At 39.5% G+C, this 26,007-nt stretch overlaps 1 protein-coding gene across 4 annotated transcripts in view; it reads left to right on the top strand.

Moving 5' to 3' along the window:
• The first annotated feature begins 5,237 nt into the window (after positions 1-5,237).
• LOC148844166 (ABC1 family protein) overlaps positions 5,238-26,007 on the top strand; it is a 46,923-nt gene continuing 26,153 nt past the window's right edge. For 2 of the 4 annotated variants that reach the window (XM_088959059.1, XM_088959057.1), the window contains exons 1-4: positions 5,238-5,375; positions 6,309-6,479; positions 6,586-6,813; positions 11,639-11,725. In XM_088959059.1, the coding sequence (XP_088815185.1) occupies positions 6,405-6,479; positions 6,586-6,813; positions 11,639-11,725 (390 nt within the window). In that variant the 5' untranslated portion in view covers positions 5,238-5,375; positions 6,309-6,404. Of the gene's footprint in view, positions 5,613-6,308; positions 6,480-6,585; positions 6,814-11,638; positions 11,726-26,007 lie in introns of all 4 variants that reach the window. The other 2 variants (XM_088959058.1, XM_088959056.1) reach the window with 1 other exon arrangement.

Below are 26,007 nucleotides of genomic sequence, written 5' to 3'. Positions count from 1 at the left end.
AGTTGCCTAGCTCCTTGGTGAGCTATCAAGCTCCTTGGTGGCGAGCTCCTTGGTGGCGAGCTCCTTGATGAGCTCCTTGGTGGCGAGCCCCTTGGTGAGCTGCCGAGCTCCTTGGTGAGCTCCTTGGAGAGCTGTCGAGCTCCTTGGTGGCGAGCTCCTTGGAGAGCTGCCTAGCTCCTTGGTGAGATGCCGAGCTCCTTGGCAAGTTCTTTGGCTGTCATGAGGTGCCAGGTGTCATAATTCCATTGGAGGGCCAACTCTGCCCTCATCATTTGCCTCCCACTTCCGAGTCGAGAGTAATTTGGCGAAGGGAGTAGATTTCTCCTTTTGGCCCGTAAGTCGACAAGCTAGTAAGTGCTGATCTAATTTCTTAGGCTTTGGGAGCTGCTTGTAACTGGCAAGCTACCTGTAAGTGGCGAGCTGCCTGTAAGTGGCGAGCTACCTATAAGGTGAGGAGGTCTTCGCCAGTTCAGTACTATAGCCCTTAGGCTCTGGGGGCAACTTATAGTCCACTTTTGCTAATTTTGCCCATGCTGAAGAAGCGACTGGGTCTTAAGCAATAATGTGGCCCATAGGCTTTGGGAGCGACTTATAGTCCACTTTTCTTTACTTTTCCCATGCCGGAGAGGCAACTGGGTCTTAAGCGGTTGTCTTGCCCATGCCATAGATGCGATTGGGTTTTTCAGCAATAACGTGGCCCGTAGGCTTTGGGAGCGACTCGTAGTCCACTCTTCTTGACTTTGCCCATGCCGAAGAGGTGACTGGGTCTTAAGTAGTTCTGTCGAGGTCTCTGCCTGTGAGGTGCCGATTTGACTATGAGGCGCCGAGCTGACCAGGTGTCAAGCTACCTATGAGGTGTCGGGATGACTGAGTACCAAGCTACCTGTGAGGTTTTGGGTTGACCAGGTGCCGAGATACCTGTGAGGTGCCGAGCTACCTATGAGGTATCGGGCTGACCAGGTGTTGAGCTACCTATGAGGTGCCGAGCTGACCAGGTGGGTGTCTTAGAGCTATGATTGCACTGCATCAGCCTCGTAATGCTAGTCAGCCACTCCTACAAGAAGCTACTAGGAGTTTGACCTTCGGGGGCAACACTACTAAATTTAGGTCGCTAGCTCACACGGGAGCCTTGGAAGGCTCGACCAGCAAGGGCACCCATGCAGTCTATTGGCTGCCAACTTCCGCAGAAGCCACGAAGATCTCATCTTAGTAGAGGGGACCTCACGAAGAGGACTGATGAGGTTTTATCTGAATTGAAAGTAAAGTTGGATGAGCTACTTAGCCTGTTAGCTCCCTGCATAGTCTTTGAGTTCATATAAAATGGAAACTATAAAGCAAGAGCTTCAGTTTCTAAAAAGTGAGGACTTAGCTTTTTTGGAGGAGATGACTTAGTTTTTTGTAGGATGAGAACTTAACTTTTGTAGGATGAGAACTTAGCCTTTTGTCGCATGTTCCCACAGACGACGCCAATTGATGTAACCGTTTCTGGTAATGTACCAATTTTTTTTTCGTGATGTATCAATTTTTTGGCTAAGTACCTCGTCATTTAACCTACTCCAAGGTGGCCTGTGACTCAGAGGATGATGGAGCTCCCTGGTGATGAACTGCCTAGTGGTGAGCTACTTGGTGGCGAACTCCCTGGTGGTGAGCTACTTGATGACGAGCTCCTTGGTGGTGAGTTATTTGGTGGCGAACTCCCTGGTGGTGAGCTACTTGGTGACGAGCTGCCTAGTGGTGAGTTACTTGGTGGCGAGCTCCCTGGTGGTGAGCTATTTGGTGACGAGCTCCCTGGTGGTGAGCTACCTTGGTGAGCTCGTCATTTGACCTGTTCCCAGGTGGCCTGTGACTCAGAGGATGGTGAAGCTCCCTGGTGTAGCGCAACCCGACTGCCCTCTGCATGAGATGATCTTCTCCTCTTTGTAGACAGTGGGAGCTGAGGAACCGGCGGGGACTCTCCGATGCTTAAGTTAGCACTCTGATTGTAGAGAGTTTGAAGATGATATTAGAGAAATGAGAGAGCTAGAGAGCAGGGGTTACTTCCATTTTCCATCCCCCTTTCCTTGGGGGGGTGAAGTCTTTATATACTAGTGACCTGACAACCGCCTTTGATTCTCTATCGTAGTTGTTATTTGCCAGGGCTGAGCTGGTGGGCGTAGGTAACTGTTGCAGGGTACGATCTTGTCAGGCAGTAAGCAACCACCAGAGCTGGCAGGTACGGTGCCGTCAGCTGAGAGGAGTGGGTGCAGTCTTCTGGTACGACTATCAGACAGAATACTTCTCGTGAGGCCCTTGACGCAATGAGCTCCGAGCTGCCTGGTGGCGAGCTCCTTGGAGAGCTGCCTAGCTCCTTGGTGAGCTTCCGAGCTCCTTTGTGAGTTTCCGAGCTCCTTGGCGAGCTCCTTGGAGAGTTGCCTAGCTCCTTGGAGAGCTGCTGAGCTCTTTGGCGAGTTCCTTGGTGAGTTGTCGAGCTCCTTGGTGAGTTCCTTGGTGAGTTGTCGAGCTCCTTGGTGAGTTGCCGAGCTCTTTGGCAAGCTCCTTGGCAAGCTCTTTGGAGAGCTGCCTAGCTCCTTGGCGAGTTCCTTGGCTGCAATGAGGTGTCAGGTGTCATAATTCCATTGGAGGGCCAAATCTGCCCTCATCAGTTGCCAACACCATTGAGCTGTTGCTGCTTCGCTTGTCGTCGCTACTCACTATTTTTTTCTCCATTGAAACGGTAAGAATCACTTTTCCTCTTCCTGTTGATCCGCCATTCCAATTTCCGACCAGATTTTTTTTCTCCATTAATTTTACGGTTTACGATTTAAAATTTCCGACCAAATGTTGTGCAGGTAGAAACTCTGAGAATGAGAATCAATATGCGGGAGATATTCCTATTGTGCTATCCAATGCTATATAAATAGAGCTTTTACCTTGAGATAACTTGGATGCTTTCTCCAACCATAATCGATCAAGAACCAAATAAAGTTCACAAAATATTGACATGACCATTCGCTTTGAAAAATTTTGGCCTCTTCATCAAACGATTTAGAACCTACTGGCCAAAAAATATTGATATTCAGATTTATCCAACCGCACATCGGGAATATCGGTAATCCTTTACATTACTAAGAAGTCTAATGTGCAGTTGTGTGAACATAACCAGCAATGTATTGTAGCCAATAGCTCCGACTTCAAACTACATGATACATTTTACTGAGCCTTGTAAACTGTCGTTTAACCTGATTATGTGACCTTCTCAAATGGTGCAATACCTGTTTTTTAAATAAATTTAAGACATTACATCAACTAATTTTTATTTAAACAATGATGTACTCTTATTTCATTGGGGTTGCATGCAGCCAATGCTACATTAGAATGTTTATTAGTTTTAAAATCTAAACACTAGAGAATCTGTTTTTTTTTTTTGTTTGATCATTGAAGTATCCATATTTTATAAGGTTTCTGGATCCATCGACTACAAAAAAAGTTCTATGAATATATTCCTTTTTTTTCTAGATTTTGAAAGAAGGGAAAGTTGGTCAATAAGATTTTAGTTTCCATTGAATTTCTCTCTTTTTTTTAAAGCAATATTTTTATTTTTAATAAATTTCTCTGTTTTTTTCCAAGGCTCTATTTTGTGTCTAAAACATATTTTGTGGTTTTTTTTTATCAATTCCTGTATTTTCTGCAATTTCTGCTTTTTTTTTTGTCTGAATTATAATTTTTGGCTCAAACATACATTCTTTTTATTTCTATCAATTTCTGTACCTTTTGCAATTTCCGCTATTTTTGGCTGAAATGTACATATATTATTTTTTATTAATTTCTATATGTTTTTGTTATTGTATACCAGGCTATAATCTTCGAGTGAATGCCTTCTTGTTCCACTCCTTTTCACATAAATTTTTATTAATTAAAATATTGCTACTTATAAGGAAAATGTAAAGATATCAGAAATCTGAAATTGGTATATATCAGATTATCAATGCATTATTTTAATCTTTTTTAAAGACTTTTTATTTTAATTTCTAAATGTTAAATAACATCATTTCCACCCTTCTAAAATTAAAAAAAAAAAGCAGCAGATAGAAATTATATACAACCTTCCGACGTATCAAGCTGTAATCTATGGAATTTTTTTAATACGTTGGGAGAAAGATAGACTATCCTCTATTGAATTTTGAACCTTGCTTTGTATGATTGTATTGCATTCATTTCACAATTTCCATTTTTGGCTTGTCATTCATTCTCTCTCTTCCAGCTCTCGGCCCGAACTTGAACTCGACTTGATACTATATATTAAATAATAAAACACATTTTATTTAATAATATATATATATATATTTATGATATTTTTTCTTCGTCATTATCTTTTCTTCAAATAATAATGAAATGTTTATTATTTTTGAGTTTTGAATGTTTTTAATATAAATAAAACATTTTTTATTGAATAAAAAAGAAAAAATTTCTATTTTCAATTGACTGGGCCCAGGCATCGGGCTTTATACGAGGGCTGGGCTCAGGCTCATGACTTAAATCCGATGGCCAAACTAAATTTGAGCTTGAAGTTGAATATATTCTAACAAAACCCGGCTTGATCCGGCCCATGAGGTCAACTGAGATATTGAGCACATTTTGATGATAAGCAATTGAGCATATTGGGCGTAGAATGCAAAAGTTGCATAAATGATTGTTTCGTTGCACTTACGATTTCTACTTCAAGGACGCTAGACAATGACACGAAGTTTCGGAATGGAGTTCACACTTCCCGTATTTGTCATTGTGAGGGAGATGTTCGTGTTCCCAATCGATGTGCTGTGTGCGTTTGTGGGCGCAAATGTAAATTTCTGGGAATGTTGGCAAATTTGCCAAGTGGCAACTGGCAATAAAAGAGGCGTGTTGGGTTTTTAGGTGACCGACTGACCCTCTGACCGACCGTTCCACAAAACCTTACGATTTTAGTTTACGAATCACGTATCACGTTAAATGGCACTTCCGTAAATCTCAGGTGACTTGAATCTGTGAGTCTGTACTGTGAGCCTCCAAAGTCCAAATCATCGATTCTGAAAGTCTGCTGAATCCTCAACTCTCAGCACACGTGGCACAACTGTAATATGCCACCGCAGTCTGATACTGGCCCCACGTGTACGAAAATGACGTGGCGTATCAACAGTATTACGAGTGGAACTGTAGACAATTAGAACTAGAAATCGTCTATCCGTTTCCTTTCTTGACTTTCCACTTTCCATCTCAATTTGCTATATAGAAGACTAGAAATATCAATAAAGCGATAACGAGAGGCTATAACTTTACGCCTCGTCTTTGAAAAACCAACGGCCTTGATTACGTCACTCGTCCAATCCAACGCTCAGATTCCTTCCCGCGAAGTCACGCAGGTGCTTCCGAGCTTTGGAACTTTTGACGTTGGTTCTACTCTTTTTTTATTCGTTTCATCTATATTCAAAAATCAATCGAAATTCATTAATTTGATTCTAAGCTCCAATTTATTTATTTTTTGTTTTAATTCGTCTTTTTGTTATCTCACGTCTGCGTCGCGGAGAACATTCGCAACCTATTTCGTTAAAATTCTAAAATCTGTGCCTCGAGTCTTGTTGTGGAGTTCGCCGAGTTAGGTGAGATTGTATACTCTGTTTCTGTGAATAGTTTCGGATTTTGAGGCATATTAGTTGAATTTATGAGGATATCGAGTTCGAATTGATTTAATATAGGTTTGAAATTTTCTGGGAGTTCAGTTTGAATTGACAGTATGTTTGCTATTAATTGCTGAATTTTGTAGTGATTCTGCAATTAGTTTCGGATTTTGGGGCATATTAGTTGAATTTATGAGGATATCGAGTTCCAATTTATTGTTATAGGTTGGAATTTTCTGGGAATTCAGTTTGAATTTACAGTATATTGGCTATTAATTGCTGAAATTTATAGTGATATAACAATACCCTTGATATTATGTATTCAGCTCCCTGGGTTTTGGTGAAAAGTTTCACAGATTTTGCAATATTTCAAACATTTTTCCAATTTCTACAATACCTGGATGTAATTGTGCAACTTGTAGGGAATCAAAGATTTCTGTGCATAGTAAACCCGCAACTGTGCTCTTCCTCAAGTTGCGGACTTTTCTATTATAGTTGCATTAATAGTTTTTTCTTTTTGTTATTCTTTTGATATGTTTACTTGAAACATCTGAAGGTATGACAAACCTCTTTGAAATATATCTTCAGATGGATGTGACCTTGATTAACACTTCGGTTCTTCTTGGTTTAGTGAATATAATTAACTGAAGATGTTAAATATATTTTTGCTGATCCCAGAGAGAGCAAAATTTGAAGAACTACCGGGAATACTTTTCATCAAATATCAGCGAACTCTGACTTTCCTGCGTCTGTTCTGTAACCATACAAACTCTAATGGGATGGGGAAACATCTACAGGAGACGTGTGAAAGTATTCACACTTGCGTTGATAATCTACCTAGACTATAAGGTCTGTCTTATTTCTTAATCACTTCGGCAGTCTTCATTTTATTTTCGGACTTCCTTACTTTAGGAAACTGCATGACCAATATTTTATTTTTTTGTTATTATTGAAGGCTTTGCAGCAGAGAGAGAAATGGTTTAACAAATCTAAAAGAGATGCCCTATGGGAAAGAGCTCATGAACGCAATGCCAAGCGTGTTCTCAGTTTGATAATAGAGTTGGAAGGATTGTGGGTAAAACTTGGTCAGTATTTGTCTACACGTGCAGATGTGCTTCCTGAGGCTTATATACGTCTCCTTAAGCAGCTACAAGACTCTCTTCCTCCTCGCCCTTTACAAGAGGTAATCCCTAAGAACCTTTGAATTAAAAGGACAAATGAGTTGTAACCATGATAATTTCTTTAGTTTTATTCAATAATATAACAATGACTGCAGGTAGTCTATGTCTTCTCTTGTATGGGAAAAATCTATGATAACAGAAAGACATGGTACCAGAAGAGCTTTGACCAATCAAAACCCACCTATGAATTTTGATAAATGCCACCTGATTGGTTAATATGTTTATGATACCGGTTGATTGGTCACAAGTGTTTTGGATATCATGTCTTTTGCGTATCGTAGTTGAACCCATTTTGTATGTTATTTTGGTAAACCTCAGTAAATTATTTCTACAGTTCATTATTGCCATTTGTTAAAGATCACAAAGAAGAAACAAGCATGAGTGAAAGAAGAGAAGAGCAGAAGAGTCGAGGAGAATCTTTCTTGGGTATGTGGCAGTGCCCACATAACCCTATTATATTAGTGTTTAATAAAAATAAGTGAATGGACAATAATACCCTTGCACCTAGTTACATAAGATATAGTACACCTCATGACAATTATGTTCCAAAATCATGGTGTTTACCTTTGTCTAAACTAACAGAAGCCTTCCACTAGTTTTTAGCTTGCTTGAGAAAATGAGAGGTTTTAGAACTACTAGACCTTGGCATTGAGCTGAAATTAGAGAAAACTTGGGAAACTATTTTGATTAGTAAGAAGTATATTATTCTGAACAAAGGTACAAAAGGATTAGAGAAGGGATATCCTGGTGCAAGAGGTCTCTTTACTCAGTTTTAGTACCACCTGATTCGAATAAAGCGACCAATGCACCTGTGTAGCTGCACTTGAGTTAACGATTCTAGTTAACACCAAAGAGAGAGACCTTGAACCTTTCTCTCGTAGTAAGAATTTTCCTTTACCATCATCTGTACCTTGGAAACTTGTAGCATTTGCCTCTACCTTAACTATAAGAAAGAAACTCTGTATGGCCACATTTCCCTATTCACCCTATTTCCAGAAACTTATTGAGGTCTTGGGAGCCATTGTACTCCTAACTAGATGATGCAAACCCCTGCTCTTTTCACCTTTCATTAGGACCATGCCACCATATGTGGTTTTCATAAGTCATTACTCCACTTGCAGTAAAGACCTTGCAATCTTTGGGGTCCAACTAGCTAAGTGATATTAGATTCTTATTCATTTTTTTGGACATACACCACACATCCTAAAGTGCAAATCATTCCTTCAATTATTTTGTTCCTCACCATTCTAACACCCGTGATGTCATAAGTAGACCCATCACCCAAAGAGACAATATCTATCTTCTTCTCTTGGAACATGTTAACTTTTTTTTTCTTAGAGTACACATGTAAAAATACCCAGATTCTAAAACCTGTCAACCTAGTACGAGCAAGCAGAAAACAGTTCTATGGGTGTCAAGTAAAATCGGTCGACCCCACCCCAAAAGGCCTCTTGTGTATTAAACATAACATATTATGTATATTTACAAAAGTGCCTTTATGGGGCTGAAAGAAAATAAAGGAGAAAAGTAAAACTACAAAGCTGATATAAAGTGTACAACAAAGGCTATCCTAATATATCAAGTCTCTTCACACTCCCCCTTAAACAGATGCATGGGTATAAGTATCAGTTTGCCAACAAGAAAGAGATGTCGGGGACGAGAATTGCCTTTGTGAAGATGTCAGCAATTTGCATGTTGGAGGCTACATGAGAAAGAGCAATAGATCCAGCAAGGAACATGTCTCTGATAAAGTGACAATTCACCTTTATATGCTTAGCCCTCCCATGAAACATAGGATTCGATGCAATTTTGATAGCACTAATATTATCTGTATAGATAGGAATGGGTGTAGGAATGGGACCACCAAGATCCAAAAATAAAAACTATAGCCAGACTAGCTCACTGCATATAGAAGACATCACCCTATACTCTGCTTCAGTAGAAGACTTGGAAACAATTTGTTGCTTCTTACATTTCCAAGAGAGGAGAAAATCACCTAGAAACACACACAACCCAGTAGTAGAGCAACGAGTGTTTGGGCAACCAGGCCAGTTAGCATTTGCACATGCTCTCAACTGCATGGGTGAATAGGAGGAGAAGAAGAGGCAATGAGTAATTGTGCCACAAACATAACAAATGATCTGATGACTTTAGTTAAGTGAGGCTGACGAGGAGTAGAGACAAGCTAACTTATAACTCGAACAACATGAGAAATATCAAATCGGTTCATAGTGAGATAAATAATAGACCCCACTGATCTTGACAAGACCAGTGGCATATTTTTTATAACACACAAAATATCCTTGAGCATTATGACAAACTTCCAAACCCAAGAAACAAGTAAGAGGACCTAAATCCTTCATGTGAAAGGAGTTATGAAGAAGAGACATAAGCTCATGAATTCCCTCATCATCATTCCCGGTCAACAGCATACCATCAACATATAATAAGAGGATAGTAATACCATGGGATCTCTTACAGACAAAGAGAAGGCATTTGGAGGGGCATGCACAAGGTCTCATGTGTCATTCTCATGTAAAGCATGAATCTCTACATCCATGGCCTCTTTCTAGTGTGGACTACTAATGGTTTGCTGGCATGAAGTATGAAAAAGGAATATCTATGGAGGACGAGACAATAGAGAAAGAGCTATGATTTGAAGGAAAACTATAGCGGTCAGGTGGTCGAGAAATACAAGTAGAACAACGAAGAGAAATGGAAGAACTAGTATCTGAGGAAGGAATATAGTAGAAATCTGCAGAAATAAAAAATATGAAAGAAAAGTAGTTTCTTGAAGAGAGAAGGAAGAGAGAAGGAGAAGAAGAGAAGAAGAGAAGTTGAAAAGAAAAGAGAGCAATAATCTGGCCGCCCCTTTCACTTATTATTTATATTAAAAATAATAGAGCAGTACAAAGACAACTATGCCCTTATAGGGCGGAAAAACACAAAACAACATATATAAGACTCAAAAACATAATAAAATTTGGACTCACATAACTACTGTGGTCCCCACCTCCTATCTAACAATTAACATAAAACGTCTACTTAGAAAAACATCATAAAACTAATTAATCTTCAACACTCCCCCTCAAGTTGGGAGTAAATGTCACACATTCCCAACTTGCGTAGATCATGTTCAAGTTTGTTCTTTGCCACCCCTTTAGTGAGAACATTAGCCAGCTGCAGCTCTGAAGAGACATAAAGCAAATAAACTTCTCCGGTTGTTACCGTTTCTCTTATAAAGTGTCTATCAAGTTCAATGTGTTTTGTCCTATCATGCTGAATTGGATTGTGGGCAATATTGATTGCAACCTGATTGTCACAGTATAACATCATAGGTTCCTCTGCTTTCACCCTAATATCACTCAAAAGAGATCTAACCCAAAGAAGTTCTGAGACACCATGAGTCATGGATCTATACTCAACCTCTGCACTTGACCTTGCCACAACCGTTTGCTTCTTACTCTTCTAGGAGATCAAGTTTCCACCTACAAAGGTACACATTCCTGATGTAGACCTCCTGTCATCTAAGCATCTTGCCTAGTCTGCATCTGTATAGGATTCTAACTTCAGATTCTCATGATTTGAGAAAAGAATGCCTCTACCAGGGTGCTTTTTTAGATATGCAAGTATTCTCTCAATAGTTTCCCAGTGCTAAACCCGAGGTGCATGCATGTGCTGACTCACAACACTGACAACATAAGAAATATCTGGTCGTGTCATACACAAATACAACAGTCGGCCCACCATTCTTTGGTATCTCCCCACATCCTTTACCAACACACCATCCACACCATTAATTCTATGATTTGGATCAATAGGAGTGTTTGCTGATTTGGTCCCCAACTTCCCAGTCTCCCATAGTAGGTCAAGTACATACTTTCTCTGTGAAATGAAAATCCCATGCATGGATCTTGCAACTTCAATCCCTAAGAAGTATTCAAGCTCACCAAGATCTTTGATATAAAATTCTTGCTGCAATGATTTTTTGAGATCATCAATCTCCTCCAAATCATTTTCTGTCACCACTGTATCATCCACATACACAATCGGAATTGACACCAGAGCATCTCTCCTCTTCACAAAGAGGGTGTGATCAAACTGTGTCTGTGTGTATCCAAAACGGATGAGTGCCCCTCTGAACCTGTCAAACCAAGCCCTAGGTGACTGTTTCAGTCCATACAGAGATTTTCTGAGTCTGCACACCTTTCTAGGCCTGGACAATCCTGCTCTGATACCATGTTGAGCAAGACGAGAAGGAGAAGAAGAAGGGAAGAAGGAGGAAGAAGAAGAAGAAGAAGAAGAAGAAGAAGAGGCTACAGAGCCTTCATGCGAGTGAAGCATTTGTATTTATACTATACTGGCCGTACAACACAAAAGGACTACAAAATTACAAAAATACCCCTGCGAGCACTAAACCTGCATACAATACATATAATACACCTGTCAACAATTACTATGTTTTTAAAACTCTTAAAAAAGTATTTAACATGTAAATTCTAAAAGTCCATGAAAAGTCAAGTTTAGCAACAACTTAATAAATTATCTACATTTATTGACCAAGTATTGACTGTATCACATGATATTGGATTTTGTTATACCAATGCACTAGAAATCATATCATAAGTTATGGAGCTATGAAATTTATAAGATCACTTGGTGTCTATATCAATGCGAGAGCAGCAAAACATATGTATTTGTGGATTTGAATGGAAACTATTGTCACTTTAATCCTTGCCAGTAATTACCCACCATCTTAACTATCATCATTTAAATCCTTGCTTAATTCAATGGGGCTACTCTAATAGTTAACTGCATTTTTTACAGGTTTGCCGGACAATAGAGAAAGAATTGGGGAAACCAATGGTTGATCTCTTCTCTTATTTTGTAGAGACACCTCTTGCAACTGCATCAGTAAGTTCTTCATATAAGCAATTGATAGATAGATAGATTTAGTTTAGGGCATTTGTTTGTCCACGTCTTTGTGCACATATTTGTTGAAAACACATGGGAACACATACAAAAAGATCTGGTGATGTAGGACCAAGTTCTCTGATATCAAACTGATTGATGTAGGATGAGGAGAAAAATTGTACAATCTTCACGTGGTGGAAAGAAGAGGAAATTAAGGATCTGAATTATGAGAGAAAGAGATTCAGAGAGAAAAAGGAAGAAACAATGCACCATTAGAAGAAAAAGAGAGATTCATGGTGAAAAAAACAAAGAAGAAAAAGAAAGAGAAAGGGGATAATGAATCTCACAAGGCACAACAAAATACAGCTTCAAATCATTTTACATTCATAAAGCTCTTTTTTTTTATCAGCATACATTCATAAAGCTCTTGTTGAAGGCTTGCAATATATTTATAAAGTTCTATGTAGGTTATGCTTAGGCTATGTAAACAAATTCTGATACCTAATGATGAAGAAATTGTAGCCTCAATAAAAAACTCTTTGAAGAAACTGACAACCACTAACTTAGTCTGAAGAAAAAATAGAAATTTGTGGCTTTACCATAAATAATAATTTTGAGGGTTATTATTTGTTGGAGTATACAGATTGTAATGTGAATGACAAATGGGAGAAGAAAATTTTGGGAGAACCTGTGGTGTGTTCACCAGTATCTGTCCAGATACCAATCTGTATTACATGTGCAAATCTCTGAAAGATCCTCATAAAGGGAAGTTTACAGAGCTGTCCCCCTTGATGGGCTAAATTGAAATATAAACAAGAAATAAAGAAGAGAGATATGCTACACATTATATACTGTATTATGGTACAAACACTTAAAACAAATTTATAGATAGCTATCTCTTGAACTTTGCTGAATATTTCCATCAAGCACGTGGTGAACATCCTCAACAAGTTCTTGGTAAATCTTTTGAACATCCAAATTTGGCTTTGGGAATTCCATGTTTTATCCACCTTTTCTTGTATTTCATCTTCAAGAATAGGATTCTAATTCTTTATAGACTAGCTATTATTTGGCACTCCAATCATATCTCTGGTGTCATTCATCTTGAATTTTATAACATTTTTCATGAAGTTCTACTTGTGCTTTAGAGATATTATTGCAAACTTAGACTGAAATTGGAATCTGTTTTCTATCTTTTGCTTTACTCCTGCTGTTAGGAGAGGACGCAGCTTGTGCCTCTCCATGGGAAGGTTGTAACTGCATTATTACTCTATTAATGAAATCTTATTTTATTTATCAAAAAAAAAAGACTGAAATTCTTCTAGAAAATGTTAGACATTGGTCAAGATTTAGTTGTTTCCCATGACTAATGGAGACATGGGATATAAGCATTCACAATGTATCACACACGTGCACTATTTTAACTTTAAAAATTACACTCACTAACCTTACTTGGAGGCTACTCACCAAAAGACTCTTTTGCATCACACCCTTACTATTTAACTTGGGATTACATGTTTGAAGGGGGTGACCCCCTATTTATACATGAGCTAACCGCCCATTAGAGGCGGTTTTTATTTTTTACGGTTTTTACATGGACCACGTGGGTCCTTTTTAACCAAAAGTTAAGTCAGTTTTTGAACCGACTTAAGGAAGCCGGTTGCTGACTTCTCATTTCTCCCCTTTAGCAATGACTTCTCTCTTGCTAATCATCCAAAGTCTTCATTTTGCTTTAGGCCTTGAATCTCTTTTCTTGCCTTTTGTCATCTTTCGCTTTGACAGGCATCTTCATAACTAGTTGGTTCTAAGTTGCTAACTTCTTCAGCGAGTGTGGCATCTTTATACTTGGGGTTAGGGCGCCTAACCCTAATTGACTTTCGTAATTCTTGTCTTGGTTGTTCCTCTAGCTCCTCCATCTGACTTGGTCTAATATCTTTAGCTGTCTTTTTCTCAAGAACACCAATGCTCCATGATCTTGGAGATTTTTGAGTATCAGATGAGCTAGGTTGGGGCTCTAAATCTTCTATTTCTTTTATCTTCTCTTGTAAATTTTCTTCCATAATTTCAGAATTAGGTAGTATAATTCTCTCAAATGACCACCAAGACGTAGCTTCATCAAATACCACATTTCGATATGTATAGCAATGATTGGTATTTGGATCACAGCACCTCCATCCCCTTCTTTCACTATCATAGCCGAGGAATATACACCGAATAGCTTTCTTATCGAATTTGTTGTGTAGATGGTTTGGCACAAATACGTAACATACGCAACCAAATATGCGAAAGTAACTTACTATGGGATGACGATTCCATAACTTTTCATATGGTGAGAGAAAGCCAAGCGATGCTTGCGGTAGTCGATTGATAACATGTGCTGCAGTCTTCATGCCTTCTGCCTAAAATTGTCCTGACACATTTTTACTATGCAACATGCTTCTGCATACTTCAGCTAAATGCTGGTTCTTTCTCTCAGCTACTCCATTCTGTTGCGTAGTATTTGGACATGTCAACTGTCGTCGTATCCCATGTTTCTTGAGATAATCTGAGAATTCTTCTAATGTGTATTGACTCCATTGTCAGTGCAGAGGCACTTTATTTTATACCCAACTTCTTTTTCGACCTTCTCTTTCAATTCTATAAACTCTGAAAATGCTTTAGATTTTTCTTTTAAGAAGTACACCCATATGTACCTTGAGAAATCATCAATAAATGTTATCATATACCGCATCCCGGTGTTTGATTCTTGCTTCACTCGTCCAAATGCATTAGATTGAATGAGCTCCAAAGGTTGTTTAGCTCGAAACTTTGATTCAGTATCTGGTAATTGGTGTGCCTTACCATATTGACATCCAACACATACTGTGTCGGTCCGTACTTCCAATTGAGGGAGGCCTTTCAACATTGACTTTACCATCATTACTTTGAGCCTGTTATATCCAACATGGCCAAGTCTTGCATGCCAAAGATCAACAGTTTCATTACATCGAGTCTTTTCTACATAAGCTGATTCAACAAACATTACGTAGATAGACTCTAATTTCCGTCCTTCCATAAGTGGTGCCTCTAGTGTATGTATTCTCCGATATACTTTAACATCATTTGGACCAAACACTACATAATTACCAGATGCAGTTAATTGAGATACTGATAATAAATTATTTTTCATACCTGGCACATGGTAGACATTTTGGAGTTGTGCTTCTTCCTTGTTGAATCGCAGGATGCGCAATGCTTGACCAATATGGGTGATTAGAAGTCTTGCATTATTAACTGTAACAACAACTCGCTTGCCTTTATATTCTGACATAGATTGAAACTTCTATTTATCTCCTGTCATTTGATTTGAGCATCCAGAGTCAACGATCCAATCTCAGCTATAGTCAATTGCTCCATGATTTGGCAAGACAGACGGTGCTAATACGGTTGAATAAGCTTCAACAGAGCAGCCATGCTCATCTGGCTCTATAATACAATAGGAGGCTTTGGCTTCCCATTCTTCTTCACTTCCTTTATCTCCTTGCTGATTGGCTGACGTTGCTGTATTTCCTTCAGTTGGATTTCTTTTGTTGTACCAGCATTCACGTGCATAATGGCCCTTCTTGGAACAGTTGTAACATATTACATTGCATCGATTACTCTTTACTGCTGAGAAGCTCCCCTTTGTTGATAACTTTCCTTCTACTGATAAAACTTAGCAGGCTTCTCCTGCTTAGGCCTTTTACTTGGCCCCTTCCCCTGAGTGAGAAGTGCTTCTTCTGTTTCTTTGATTGACACACTAGCCATCTGCTTATTTAGTGTCTCTTGGTTGGTCAACATATTTTCTAATAGAAGAAAAACAACCTTTTGAGAAGAAATGACTGTTTAGAAAGATGCAAAAAATCAAAAGAAAATAGCAAAAATCAGAGTTCAAGAGGAGAGAAGATGAAGATGAAGGTGGCGATGACTTGGGTTCAGAGAGAGAGATTTTCGAACATAATCTCTTCTCTTACACCCTTAATTCTATTTTATTAAGTTAAACTTTGGTAATTTATAGAGAAGCCCTTAGTTGGGCAGAAAATTAAAAAGACATAACATAAGAAAGAATAGGCCTAGATTAAGGCCCATTATAGCAAAGAACATAAAAGATAAAAAGGATAAACAACCTATGGGCCATTCGGCCCATCTTCACTACACTCCCCCTCAAGCTGAGCATAGATGTCAATCATGCCAAGCTTTCCAGTATCATGCTGAAGTTTAGCCTTGGGAATGCCCTTGGTGAGGAAATCTGCTAACTATCCTTCAGAGGTGATGAAAGGTAGACACACTTCACCAGAAGCCACTCTTTCTTGAATGAAGTGTCTGTCAAATTCAACATGCTTAGTTCTGTCATGTTGCACTAGGTTGTAAGCAATGTTGATGGCGGCCTAATTATCACAGTATAACATCATTGGCTTATCATGCTCAATACCTAGTTCCTCCATCAATGATTTAAGCCACAATAGTTCAGAAACTCCATGTGCCATGGCTCTGTATTCTACTTCAGCCGAAGATCGAGCAACAACTGATTGTTTCTTGCTTCTCCAAGAGACAATGTTACTTGCCACCAAGCTACAGTACCCAAAGGTAGATCTTCTGTCATCAATGTTTCCAGCCCAGTCAGCACCTGTGTAGGCTTCAAATTTCATATGGCCATGCTTAGCAAATAGAATTTCCTTTCCAGGGGAGCCCTTCAAATAACACAGAATCCGCTCTGCTGCTGCCATATGAGTATCCCTAGGAGCATGCATGAACTGACTGATGCAACTGACAGCGTACGCAATGTCTGGCCAAGTCATGCATAGATAAAGAAGTTTTCCAAGTAGTCTCTGGAAGACTCCCTTGTCTTCTAACAATATTCCATCTGAGGCAGAGAGTTTATGGCTCATATCAATAGGAGTAGCAAGTGGTCTAGCACCCATCTTCCCTGTTTCAGAGAGCAAATCAAGAACATACTTCCTCTGAGAGATAAGAATCCCATCCTTGGATCTAGCAACTTCAATGCCAAGAAAGTATCTAAATTCCCCTAGATCTTTGATCTCAAACTCTGTATGAAGGAAATACTTGAGATCATTAATTCTCGAGACATCATTACCAGTCACAACAATATCATCAACATACACAATCGGGTAAACAACCAAGAATCCACTCCTCTTCATAAAGAGTGTATGATCAAACTGTCTGTACATAGCCAAAGCTGACAAGGGCAGCCCTAAACCTTTTGAACCATGCTCTAGGGGACTGTTTGAGTCCATAAAGAGATATCTTCAGCCTGCAGACCTTACCTTTCATGTCTGTTTCATACATCCCTAGAGGAAGAGACATATAAACCTCCTCATGTAATTCTCCATTCAGAAATGCATTCTTTACATCCACTTGATAAAGTGGCCAGTCTGAGTGTGCAGCCAAAGATAGAAGAACTCTCACAGAAGTCATCTTGGCAATAGGAGCAAAGGTCTCCAGATAATCAATCCCATATGTCTGTGTATAGCCTTTTGCAACTAACCTAGCCTTGTACCTTTCAATGGTGCCATCAACATGATATTTGATAGTAAAGACCCACTTACAGCCTACTAGATCCTTCCCTTCAAGCAAATCAACCACTTCCCAAGTGTCGTTCTTGTGCAGGGCATCAATTTCTGTTCTCATAGCATCCCTCCATTTTGGAATATTAAGAGCTTCTGACACAGACTTGGGAATTGGGTTAGAGGCAACAGAAGAAAGGTAGGCAAAATATGAAGGATAGAGCAAACTATAAGAAAGGTGTTTGGAAATGCAATGTGCAGTACACTTTATTTTTCCTTTCCTAATAGCAATGGGGATATCAAGGTCTCGGAAGGATGGCTCCAAAGGGGCTATAACAGTACCTGTTGTCTCATCTGTAATTGGAAGTGCATGAGGCTCATGTGTTGTAAGGGAAACAACCTGCTCATTTCTGGTTCTTTGCCTTTGATACATCCTGGGATTAAAAAGAGGGCGAGGAGGTAAAGGGGGAGGAATAAGAACACTGGAATGAGAGTGAAGTGACTGATCCTGCCTTGATTCATTTGAAAGTGGAAGAGACTCAGCAAAAGACTCAACTGGGACAGGAAGAGGAAGATAAAACACATGTGACAAATCCTCCCCTTTTGGACAATATCTCTCCAGGGAGAAACCATAAAAGGAAGAAAGCTCATCAAAGGTGACATCCATTGAGACATATCGAGTTCCAGTCTTCGGATCGAAACAACAGTAGCCCTTCTGTGTGGGGGAATAACCAAGGAAGATACACTTGTAGGCTTTTGGTTCAAATTTATGTCTTTGGACACTTGGGATATGTATTTAACAGGTGCAGCCAAAGACACGAAGAGGAATAGGAAAAAGATCCTTGTCCGGATGAAGGAGATTGAAGGGAGACTTAAACCCTAAAATCCTGGATGGCATACGGTTTATAAGGTAGGTAGCAATGAGAACAACATCACCCCAAAACTTTGTAGGGACATGTGAGGCAAATAGAATACTTCTTGCAACTTCAACAATATGTCTTTTTTCTTTCAGCAACTCCATTCTGTTCTGGGGTCCTAACACAGGAGCTTTGATGAATAACCCCTAAATCAGTGAGATAGCAGGTCAAGTTTTTCTCAAAATATTCTTTTGCATTGTCGGATATGAAAATTTTAATCTTGGTATCAAATTGGGTTAGGACAAATTCATGGAATTGCCTCACAAGTCTGGGAACTTCATCACGGGACTTCATCAAAAATATCCAAGTGAACCGAGAAAAGTCATCAATATACAAGATGAAATATTTGTAGCCACCCATAGAGGGTAAGTGGTAAGGCCCCCACACATCAGAGTGCACAATCTTAAAAGGAGGAGATCTTTTATTACTCAAAGGATAATTGTTTCTACAATGTTTTGACAGTTCACAAGACTCACAATGAAGACTGGACAAACTAATTCCCTTAAGCAGTTCTGGGAATAAATGACTTAATGCAGAAAAAGAAAGATGACCCAAACGAAAATGACATAACATGACTCGACTGATGGACTCTGTAGATGTAGACCCAAAAGCAGCTTTTCCAGGTTGTTCATGGCACTGTCCAGGAGTATCTAGCAAATATATTCCATTCGCCTCACGGCCACTCCCAATCACCTTCTGAGACTCCAGATCCTGAAAAACACAGTATGAAGGGAAGAAGGTTACACAACAGTTTAATGACTTAGTTAGGCTACTTAGATAACAAGTTAGTCTAGGTACATGAAGAGCAAAAGGAAGAACCAAGGAGTCTGTAGCCTTGATGGTTCCCTTGCCGGAGGTAGGGGCAAGAGAGCCATCAGCTAGGGTGATTTTGTCACGACCAGGAAGTAAATCATATTAAACAAACAAAGTAGAAAGGCTAATCATATGATCAGAAGCACCAGAATCAATAATCCAAGGGATCCTACGATTACCTGAAATGGTTGCATGATTGGCAGAAGCTCGTATACCTGAATGAGCAAATGCAAAAGATGTTGAATATTTTGAAGGGTTGGAAGAAGAGGTCACACCCTCTAGGTGACTGATTATCCTCCCAAACTTTTCATATTCTGCCTTCATAGCTGCTAACTGCACACTAGCCGTCATCTCTTCAGTTTGGTATCTGTCACTATCTGGACCAGCAGCAACATTAGCACTCCTTGCCCTTTTATTATCAGGTTTCTTCTGAAACCGAAGTGGTAGGAGCTCATGATGCAATTTCTAGCACTTGTCTTTAATGTGTTTTGGCTTTTTACAGTACTCACAGACAATCTCTTTCTTCCCTGAGCTACTTGGAGTCCCTGCAACCCTCTTGGGTTTCACTCCCATATTAGCAAGGTGATCATTTAGACCAGCCCCTTGAACCTGGACAAGCCTCCTGCTTTCTTCACAACTTACCAAGGCATATGCCTGAGACAGTGAGACACTATCCTTGGATAAAATATTTTGTTTTGTAATGTTATACTCTGGATTTAGTCCTGTTAAGAACTCAAACACCCTGTTTCTCTCAACCAGTTTTCTGTAGGTTTCAGCATCATTAGTGGTGTCCTAGGTTACAGCTTCTATCAAATCTATTTCTTGCCATAAAGACTTCAGCATTGAGAAGTATACAGCTAATGGTTTCTCCCCCTGTCTTAAATTCTTCACATCACTTCTCAACTTGTAAGCTCTGGCCACATTTAATTTTTGGGAATAGGTTTCAGCAACACTATCCCAAATTTCCTTTGCTGAATTCATCCACAAATAGTGCTGACTAATCTATGGTTGCATTGAGTTCACAAGCCACCCAATAATAGTATAATTTTCTCGCATCCACTTTTCATATGATGGATCATCTTCCAAAGGAGCCTTTTTGCTCCCGGAGATAAAACCCCACTTTCCTCTACTATAAATATGAATCTTTACTGATTGTGACCAAGCCAGATAATTAGTTCCATCCAGTTTGACTGTGGTCACAGCCAGTAGAGAGTCTACAGAGGCTCCCGGAACTTGTCCGGATTCAGCAACATGCTTGTTTTCAATGTCTGAGGAGTTCATCTTCTTAAACACCTCAAAAGTGATTTCAAACAACTTCGAAAAACACCAAATGAAGACAAAACAAAACTATGTTGTGAGCCAACCTCTATGCAGTCGTACCAGTAATCTGCGTCACACCCGGAAGCTAGGAGAAATAGAGAAAATTCAGCCGCTCCTTGTAGACTTCACAGAACACCAATCCACTTGATTCGATCTTCAAGAAGGGGAATGGGAAAGCCTTCAGTCACTGAGCGCCCAGGTCAAACTCTCTGTGGGGCCCGCATCAGATTTCTCCAGAAAATTAGGTTTCGGGCAACACATTTGAATCTATCAAGGGGGCAACAAATTCAGTCTTCTCTCCAGAAACCACTAACAACTGGGCTGAAAAAGGTGTCTTCAACTATTCATATGATTCAGTTCTCCATACACACTGTGTACGGGAAAAAAAAGAAAAAAAAGGGAAAAACGAGCCTGCTCTGATACCAAGAAGAAAAACAGCCTTTTGAGAAGAAATGACTGTTTAGAAAGATGCAAAAAATCAAAATAAAGTAGCAGAAATCAGAGTTCAAGAGGGGAGAAGATGAAGAAGAAAGTGGCGACAACTTGGGTTCAGAGAGAGATTTTCGAGCATAATCTCTCATTTTACACCCTTAATTCTATTTTATTAAGTTAAACTTTGGTAATTTACAGAGAAGTCCTTAGTTGGGCAGAAAATTAAAAAGACATAACATAAGAAAGAATAGGCCTAGATTAAGGCCCATTATAGCAAAGAACATAAAAGATAAAAAAGGATAAACAGCCTATGGGCCATTCGGCCCATCTTCTCTACACTAATTCAACAAGTGATGGTTGTGTTGACCAGCTTCTAATAGCTGCCACAAACCCATTATACTCGGGTCTCAACCCTCATATAATTATTCATCTCACTCAGGTTTCACTGATTGCAGACTCTTTATCTAATAGAGAGATTTCATCACAAAGGCGCTTTACCTTTGTAAAATACTGGCTAATTGTCATCGATCCTTGACTGATCGATGCAAGCTCATTTTCCAATATCTGAAGTCGAGCTTCGTTTGTTTTGGAAAATAATTTAGATAAAATATCCCAGGCCTCACTTGGAGTCTAGGCCTTTTTTATATGCTCTAAAAATTCATTCTCAATAGTAATTTTGATATCATAAAGAGCCTTACCTGCCTTGATTTTCCACTTCTTTTTAGCATTTTCATCAATGGGAGCAGTAGTTTCACCTCCAATTGTTACTTCCAATAAATCTTCGCATTGTAAATGACTCCATGCATGTGCGCCAACTATCATAGTTATAGTGGTTTAGATTTTCTATTCCCGGAAGTATGTTGGCTAAACCCGCCATTATGATTGGTGAAATCCTTCTCTATTGCCTTTCACCAAGAATCTTAGTCCCAAACTAATCGGCTTCATAGCGTCATGCTGCTCACAGTGGACGGCTCTAATCCGGCAGAGTAACAGCCAGATCTTCGTTAATCGAATGTCAATTCGGCAGAATGACGACTTCGGTCAACCTGCTCTGATACCAAATGTAGAAACCCAACAAAAAAGTGGGAGCACACAAGAAAAACAAAGAGAAGCAAACACACTATAACTGAAAATAGCTATACATATTACTAATGCAAAGCATACAAAGATACAAACATTCACAATGTATCACACGTGCACTATTTTAACTTTAAAAATTACACTCACTAACCTTACTTGGAGGCTACTCACCAAAAGACTCTTCTACACCGCACCCTTACTATCTAAGTTGGGATTACTACATGTTTGAAGGGGGTGAGCCCCTATTTATACATGAGCTAACCACCCATTAGAGGCGGTTCTTATTTTTTATGGTTTTTACATGGACCACGTGGGTCCTTTTTAACCAAAAGTTAAGTCAGTTTTTGAACCGACTTAAGGAATTCGGTTGCTGACTTCTCAACCTTCATTTCACTTTGATACCAAATCAGTCTAGAACGAGTAGAAGAAAAGTCCTGTTCATGTAGTGAGAAAAAGAGGGAAACTAAGGATCTAAATTATGAAAGATGGAGATTCAGATTATAGTATTGAAAAAGGGAAAAAATGCACCTTTACAAGCAAAAGATAGGGAAAGAGAGAAAAGATAGCATACCTACAAAGCACGATAAAAATAGCTTTAAACCAATTCATATTCATTTCATCTCTTAAGAAAAGGCTTACAATATATTTATCATAAATCTCTAGGTACACTGGGCCTAGGCTTTTGAAACAAACTCAAATGCCTACGGATCAATAAATTCTAACCTTAAGCAACTTTTCAAAACAACTAACAACCACTTTGTTTAAAGAAACTGTTGAAATATCTTAGTTTATTTTAAGTTAGTGCCGCAAGGGCACCTTTGTAATTTTATCCTTTCTTATTTCTGTATGGTTGCCCTAGTATAAATACCAATTAAACTGGCTCTGCTAGTTGACTTTTGTCTCTCAATTCTGTCTCTCTCCTCTCTTTTCTCTCTTCTCCCTTCTCCTTCTCTTCTCTCTGTTCTGGAATCATACCATCTCAGCACCAAGAAAACATGGTACCAGAGCGGCAGATCCAATCTTAGGACCAGGGCAGCAGATCCAATCTCTTCTTTCCTTTTTTGTCTATTACTGATCAAACCAAAGAACAAGATCTCTGGTGGATGTGTGAGGAAGCTCACTGCAAGACAGTTCTTACCTCTTGGTCTTGAGCCCAGAAATTATCAGGGGAGAGAAAAATCGAATGCTGTGAATCAGTTTCAAATACTGCGAGTTTTTTTTTTTTCTTCATCAGTTCTGTGGTTCGAACTGATCCTTTTGTACCCAGATCAGTGGGTTACTGCATGAAAGTTGATTTATTGCTAGAGGGAATGGTCAGATCTGTTTCTTTGATATACCTTACACATCTGAAATGGTGTGTGATCGGTCTAAAATGGTTCAGTAAGAAAAAAAAAAATTCTGAGAACAGTAATGGTGTGTGACCAGCTTTGATCTGTGTGAGAACAAGTTTCTTGTGTCCAGAAGTGTGACTGAACTGAAACGGCAACCTGGTTTTTGACTGTATTGTGAGTCTGAACTGAATTAAAAAACTTGTTCTCTAGCTGGATTGTGACTGATCAGATTCATATCTATGTCTTCTGAAGATTCTGGTATGTCTGGTGTTACTTCTAGTCAGAGTGGGATGAGCAGAGGTTGACATGAGTTTTCCCATGGCTGTGATTCCCTTTGATGGCCTCAATTACCTAGAATGGTCAAGGGGAATCAAGCTCTACATAACTGCAAGGGGAAAAGCGGGGTATATCAATCGCAGAATTAGAGAACCCCAGTCTAGTGGTGTAGAATATGATAGATGGGACCAGGAAAACAACATGGTGATGTCATGGCTGTTATTGTCTATGCTGCCACAAGTGAGAAAGACCTTCATGTGGGCACAAACAACTCATGAGATATGGGAGCAGGCACAGTCTACATACTCTGAACAACAACATTATGCTAAAATGTATCAGTTGCAAGCTACCTCCTCAACTTGTAAACAAGGGGAGAGGAGTCTGTCCGCCTACTATTCAAACCTAACTTCTGTTTGGAAGGAACTAGATCACTATCAGAATATAGACTGGAAATGTGATGCAGATTCCAAAGCATACAAGTCTCTGGTTTCCCAACAACGAGTGTTTGCCTTTCTCTTAGGGCTGAACCCCACATATGAATCTATCAGGATTCAGATATTGGGGGGTAAAGACCTCCCATCAATACAAGAAGTATATACTCTAGTACAGTCAGAAGATAGCAGATGGAATGTGATGAATAATCCTGAGGGGGAGAATGTTGCTTTAGCAGCTAAAGTGAGTGTTGCTACGGGTGGTAGAAATTCCTTCAAGAAGGGCGACTCCTAGGAGAAAGTTGATGACAACGATAAGCTATGGTGTACACACTATCAGAAGACTAGGCATACTCGGGAAACATGGTGTACACATTATCAGAAGACTAGGCATATTCGGGAAACATGTTGGGAGATTCACGGTAATCCAAAGTGGGCTCAGGAAATGAGTGAAAAGTCGGATCAGAATAAGAAGCCAGGACGGCAAGGTCAGAGAAAGTTTAATGCAGCAAATTTAGCCTCTCAAGAGCCTCAATCATCTACCACTACTATGAGTTCTTTCGGGACTGATTCGAGGGAAGATATCATTTTTTCTTTCCGTAACCATCTAGAATTGTATGGGAGGGCAATCCGCCAAATGGATTCTACCTCTCCACCCTCGACTTCCTTTGCATCTACATCAGGTAACGGTAACTCTGCCACAGCTTTCCATGTGTCCTCTCATCCCTCAGACTCCCCTTAGATAATAGATTCTGGAGCCCTAAACCACATAACGAGTAAGTCTAATTGTTTTTAATCTTATCATCTATTATCTGGACGGGACAAGGTGAGATTTGCTGATGGTTCTTTCTCCACCATAGCTGGTCAAGGAACCATCTCCCTTCCACTTGGACTCACTCTCTTTGATGTTCTACATGTTCCTAAACTACCCATAAATTTGTTCTCTGTTAGTAATATAACAAATTTGATGAACTGCTCAGTAACCTTTTTTCCTTCCTCTTGTGTGATACAGGATTTGGCCTCGGGGAAGACGATTGGTAGAGGTCGTATGGTAGATGGTCTTTACATGCTAGAGAATAAAGCCTGTCTTGCGGCTATTGAGTCTAAGAGTCCGTCTAATAAGAGTCAAGTTCTTTTATGGCACAGTCGTCTGGGTCATTTATCTTTTGAGTCATTGAAAGTTTTGTTACCACATTTATTTAACTCAGTGTCAGTGTCGGATTGCACATGTCAAACTTGTCAGTTGAGCAAACATTGTAGAAATCACTTTACTTCAAAAAATAATAAATCTGATTTTCCATTCCATATTGTGTATTATGATGTCCGGGGCCCTGTTATTTTAACATTCGAGTCTAGCTATAAATATTTCATTACATTTATTGATGACTACTCCTGATATACATGGGTGTATCTTATGCGGTCTAGAGATGAAGTACCAAAAATCATTAAAGATTTCCGACACTTGATATTCACTCAGTTTCAAACAGAAATCCAAATTTTCCAATCAGACAATGCCAAAGAATATTTCCATAGTGATCTCATGGAGTTTTTTGCTTCGTACGGACCCATACACCGTAGCTCTTGCACTAGAACCCCCTAGCAAAATGGTGTGGCTGAAAGAAAGAATCGTCATCTTCTTGCAGTTGCTCGCGGGTTACTTATACACATGAATGTCCCTAAATGTTTCTAGTTGGATATTGTGCTGTGTGCTACCTATCTCATTAACCGTATGCCATCCCGCTTGTTAGGGTACGTCCCACATCAGCTCCTTTTTCCCAAGGCTCCCCTCTTTTCTATTCCTATCCGTGTGTTTGGTTGTCGTTGTTTCGTCCGGGACCTTTCTCCTACTCGTGGAAAACTTGATCCTCGTACCATTCCTTGTGTCTTCTTGGGTTATCCTTCTTCCAAAAAGGGCTATCGATGTTTTGACCTTGTTTCCAAGAAGTACTATGTCTCTATGGATGTGTCTTTCTTTGAAAGTGACCATTTTTCCCGGTTTCTCCTCAGGGGGAGAGTAAGGTGGAGGAGAAACCAATTCAGGTTTAGGTTCTCCCTTCTTTACCTGACCCTCCTCCATTTCGTGTTTTTCATCGTCACAAGAGCCAGCTAAATTCAAGAGCTATGGAGCAACTTAAAACT

Source organism: Nelumbo lutea, chromosome 8, assembly GCF_056320005.1.
Source record: "Nelumbo lutea isolate HS-2025 chromosome 8, American lotus-T2T, whole genome shotgun sequence".
NCBI classification, from domain to species: Eukaryota; Viridiplantae; Streptophyta; class Magnoliopsida; order Proteales; family Nelumbonaceae; genus Nelumbo; species Nelumbo lutea.
Note: the sequence above shows the minus strand (reverse complement) of the source record. Positions and strands in the feature narration are given on the sequence as shown.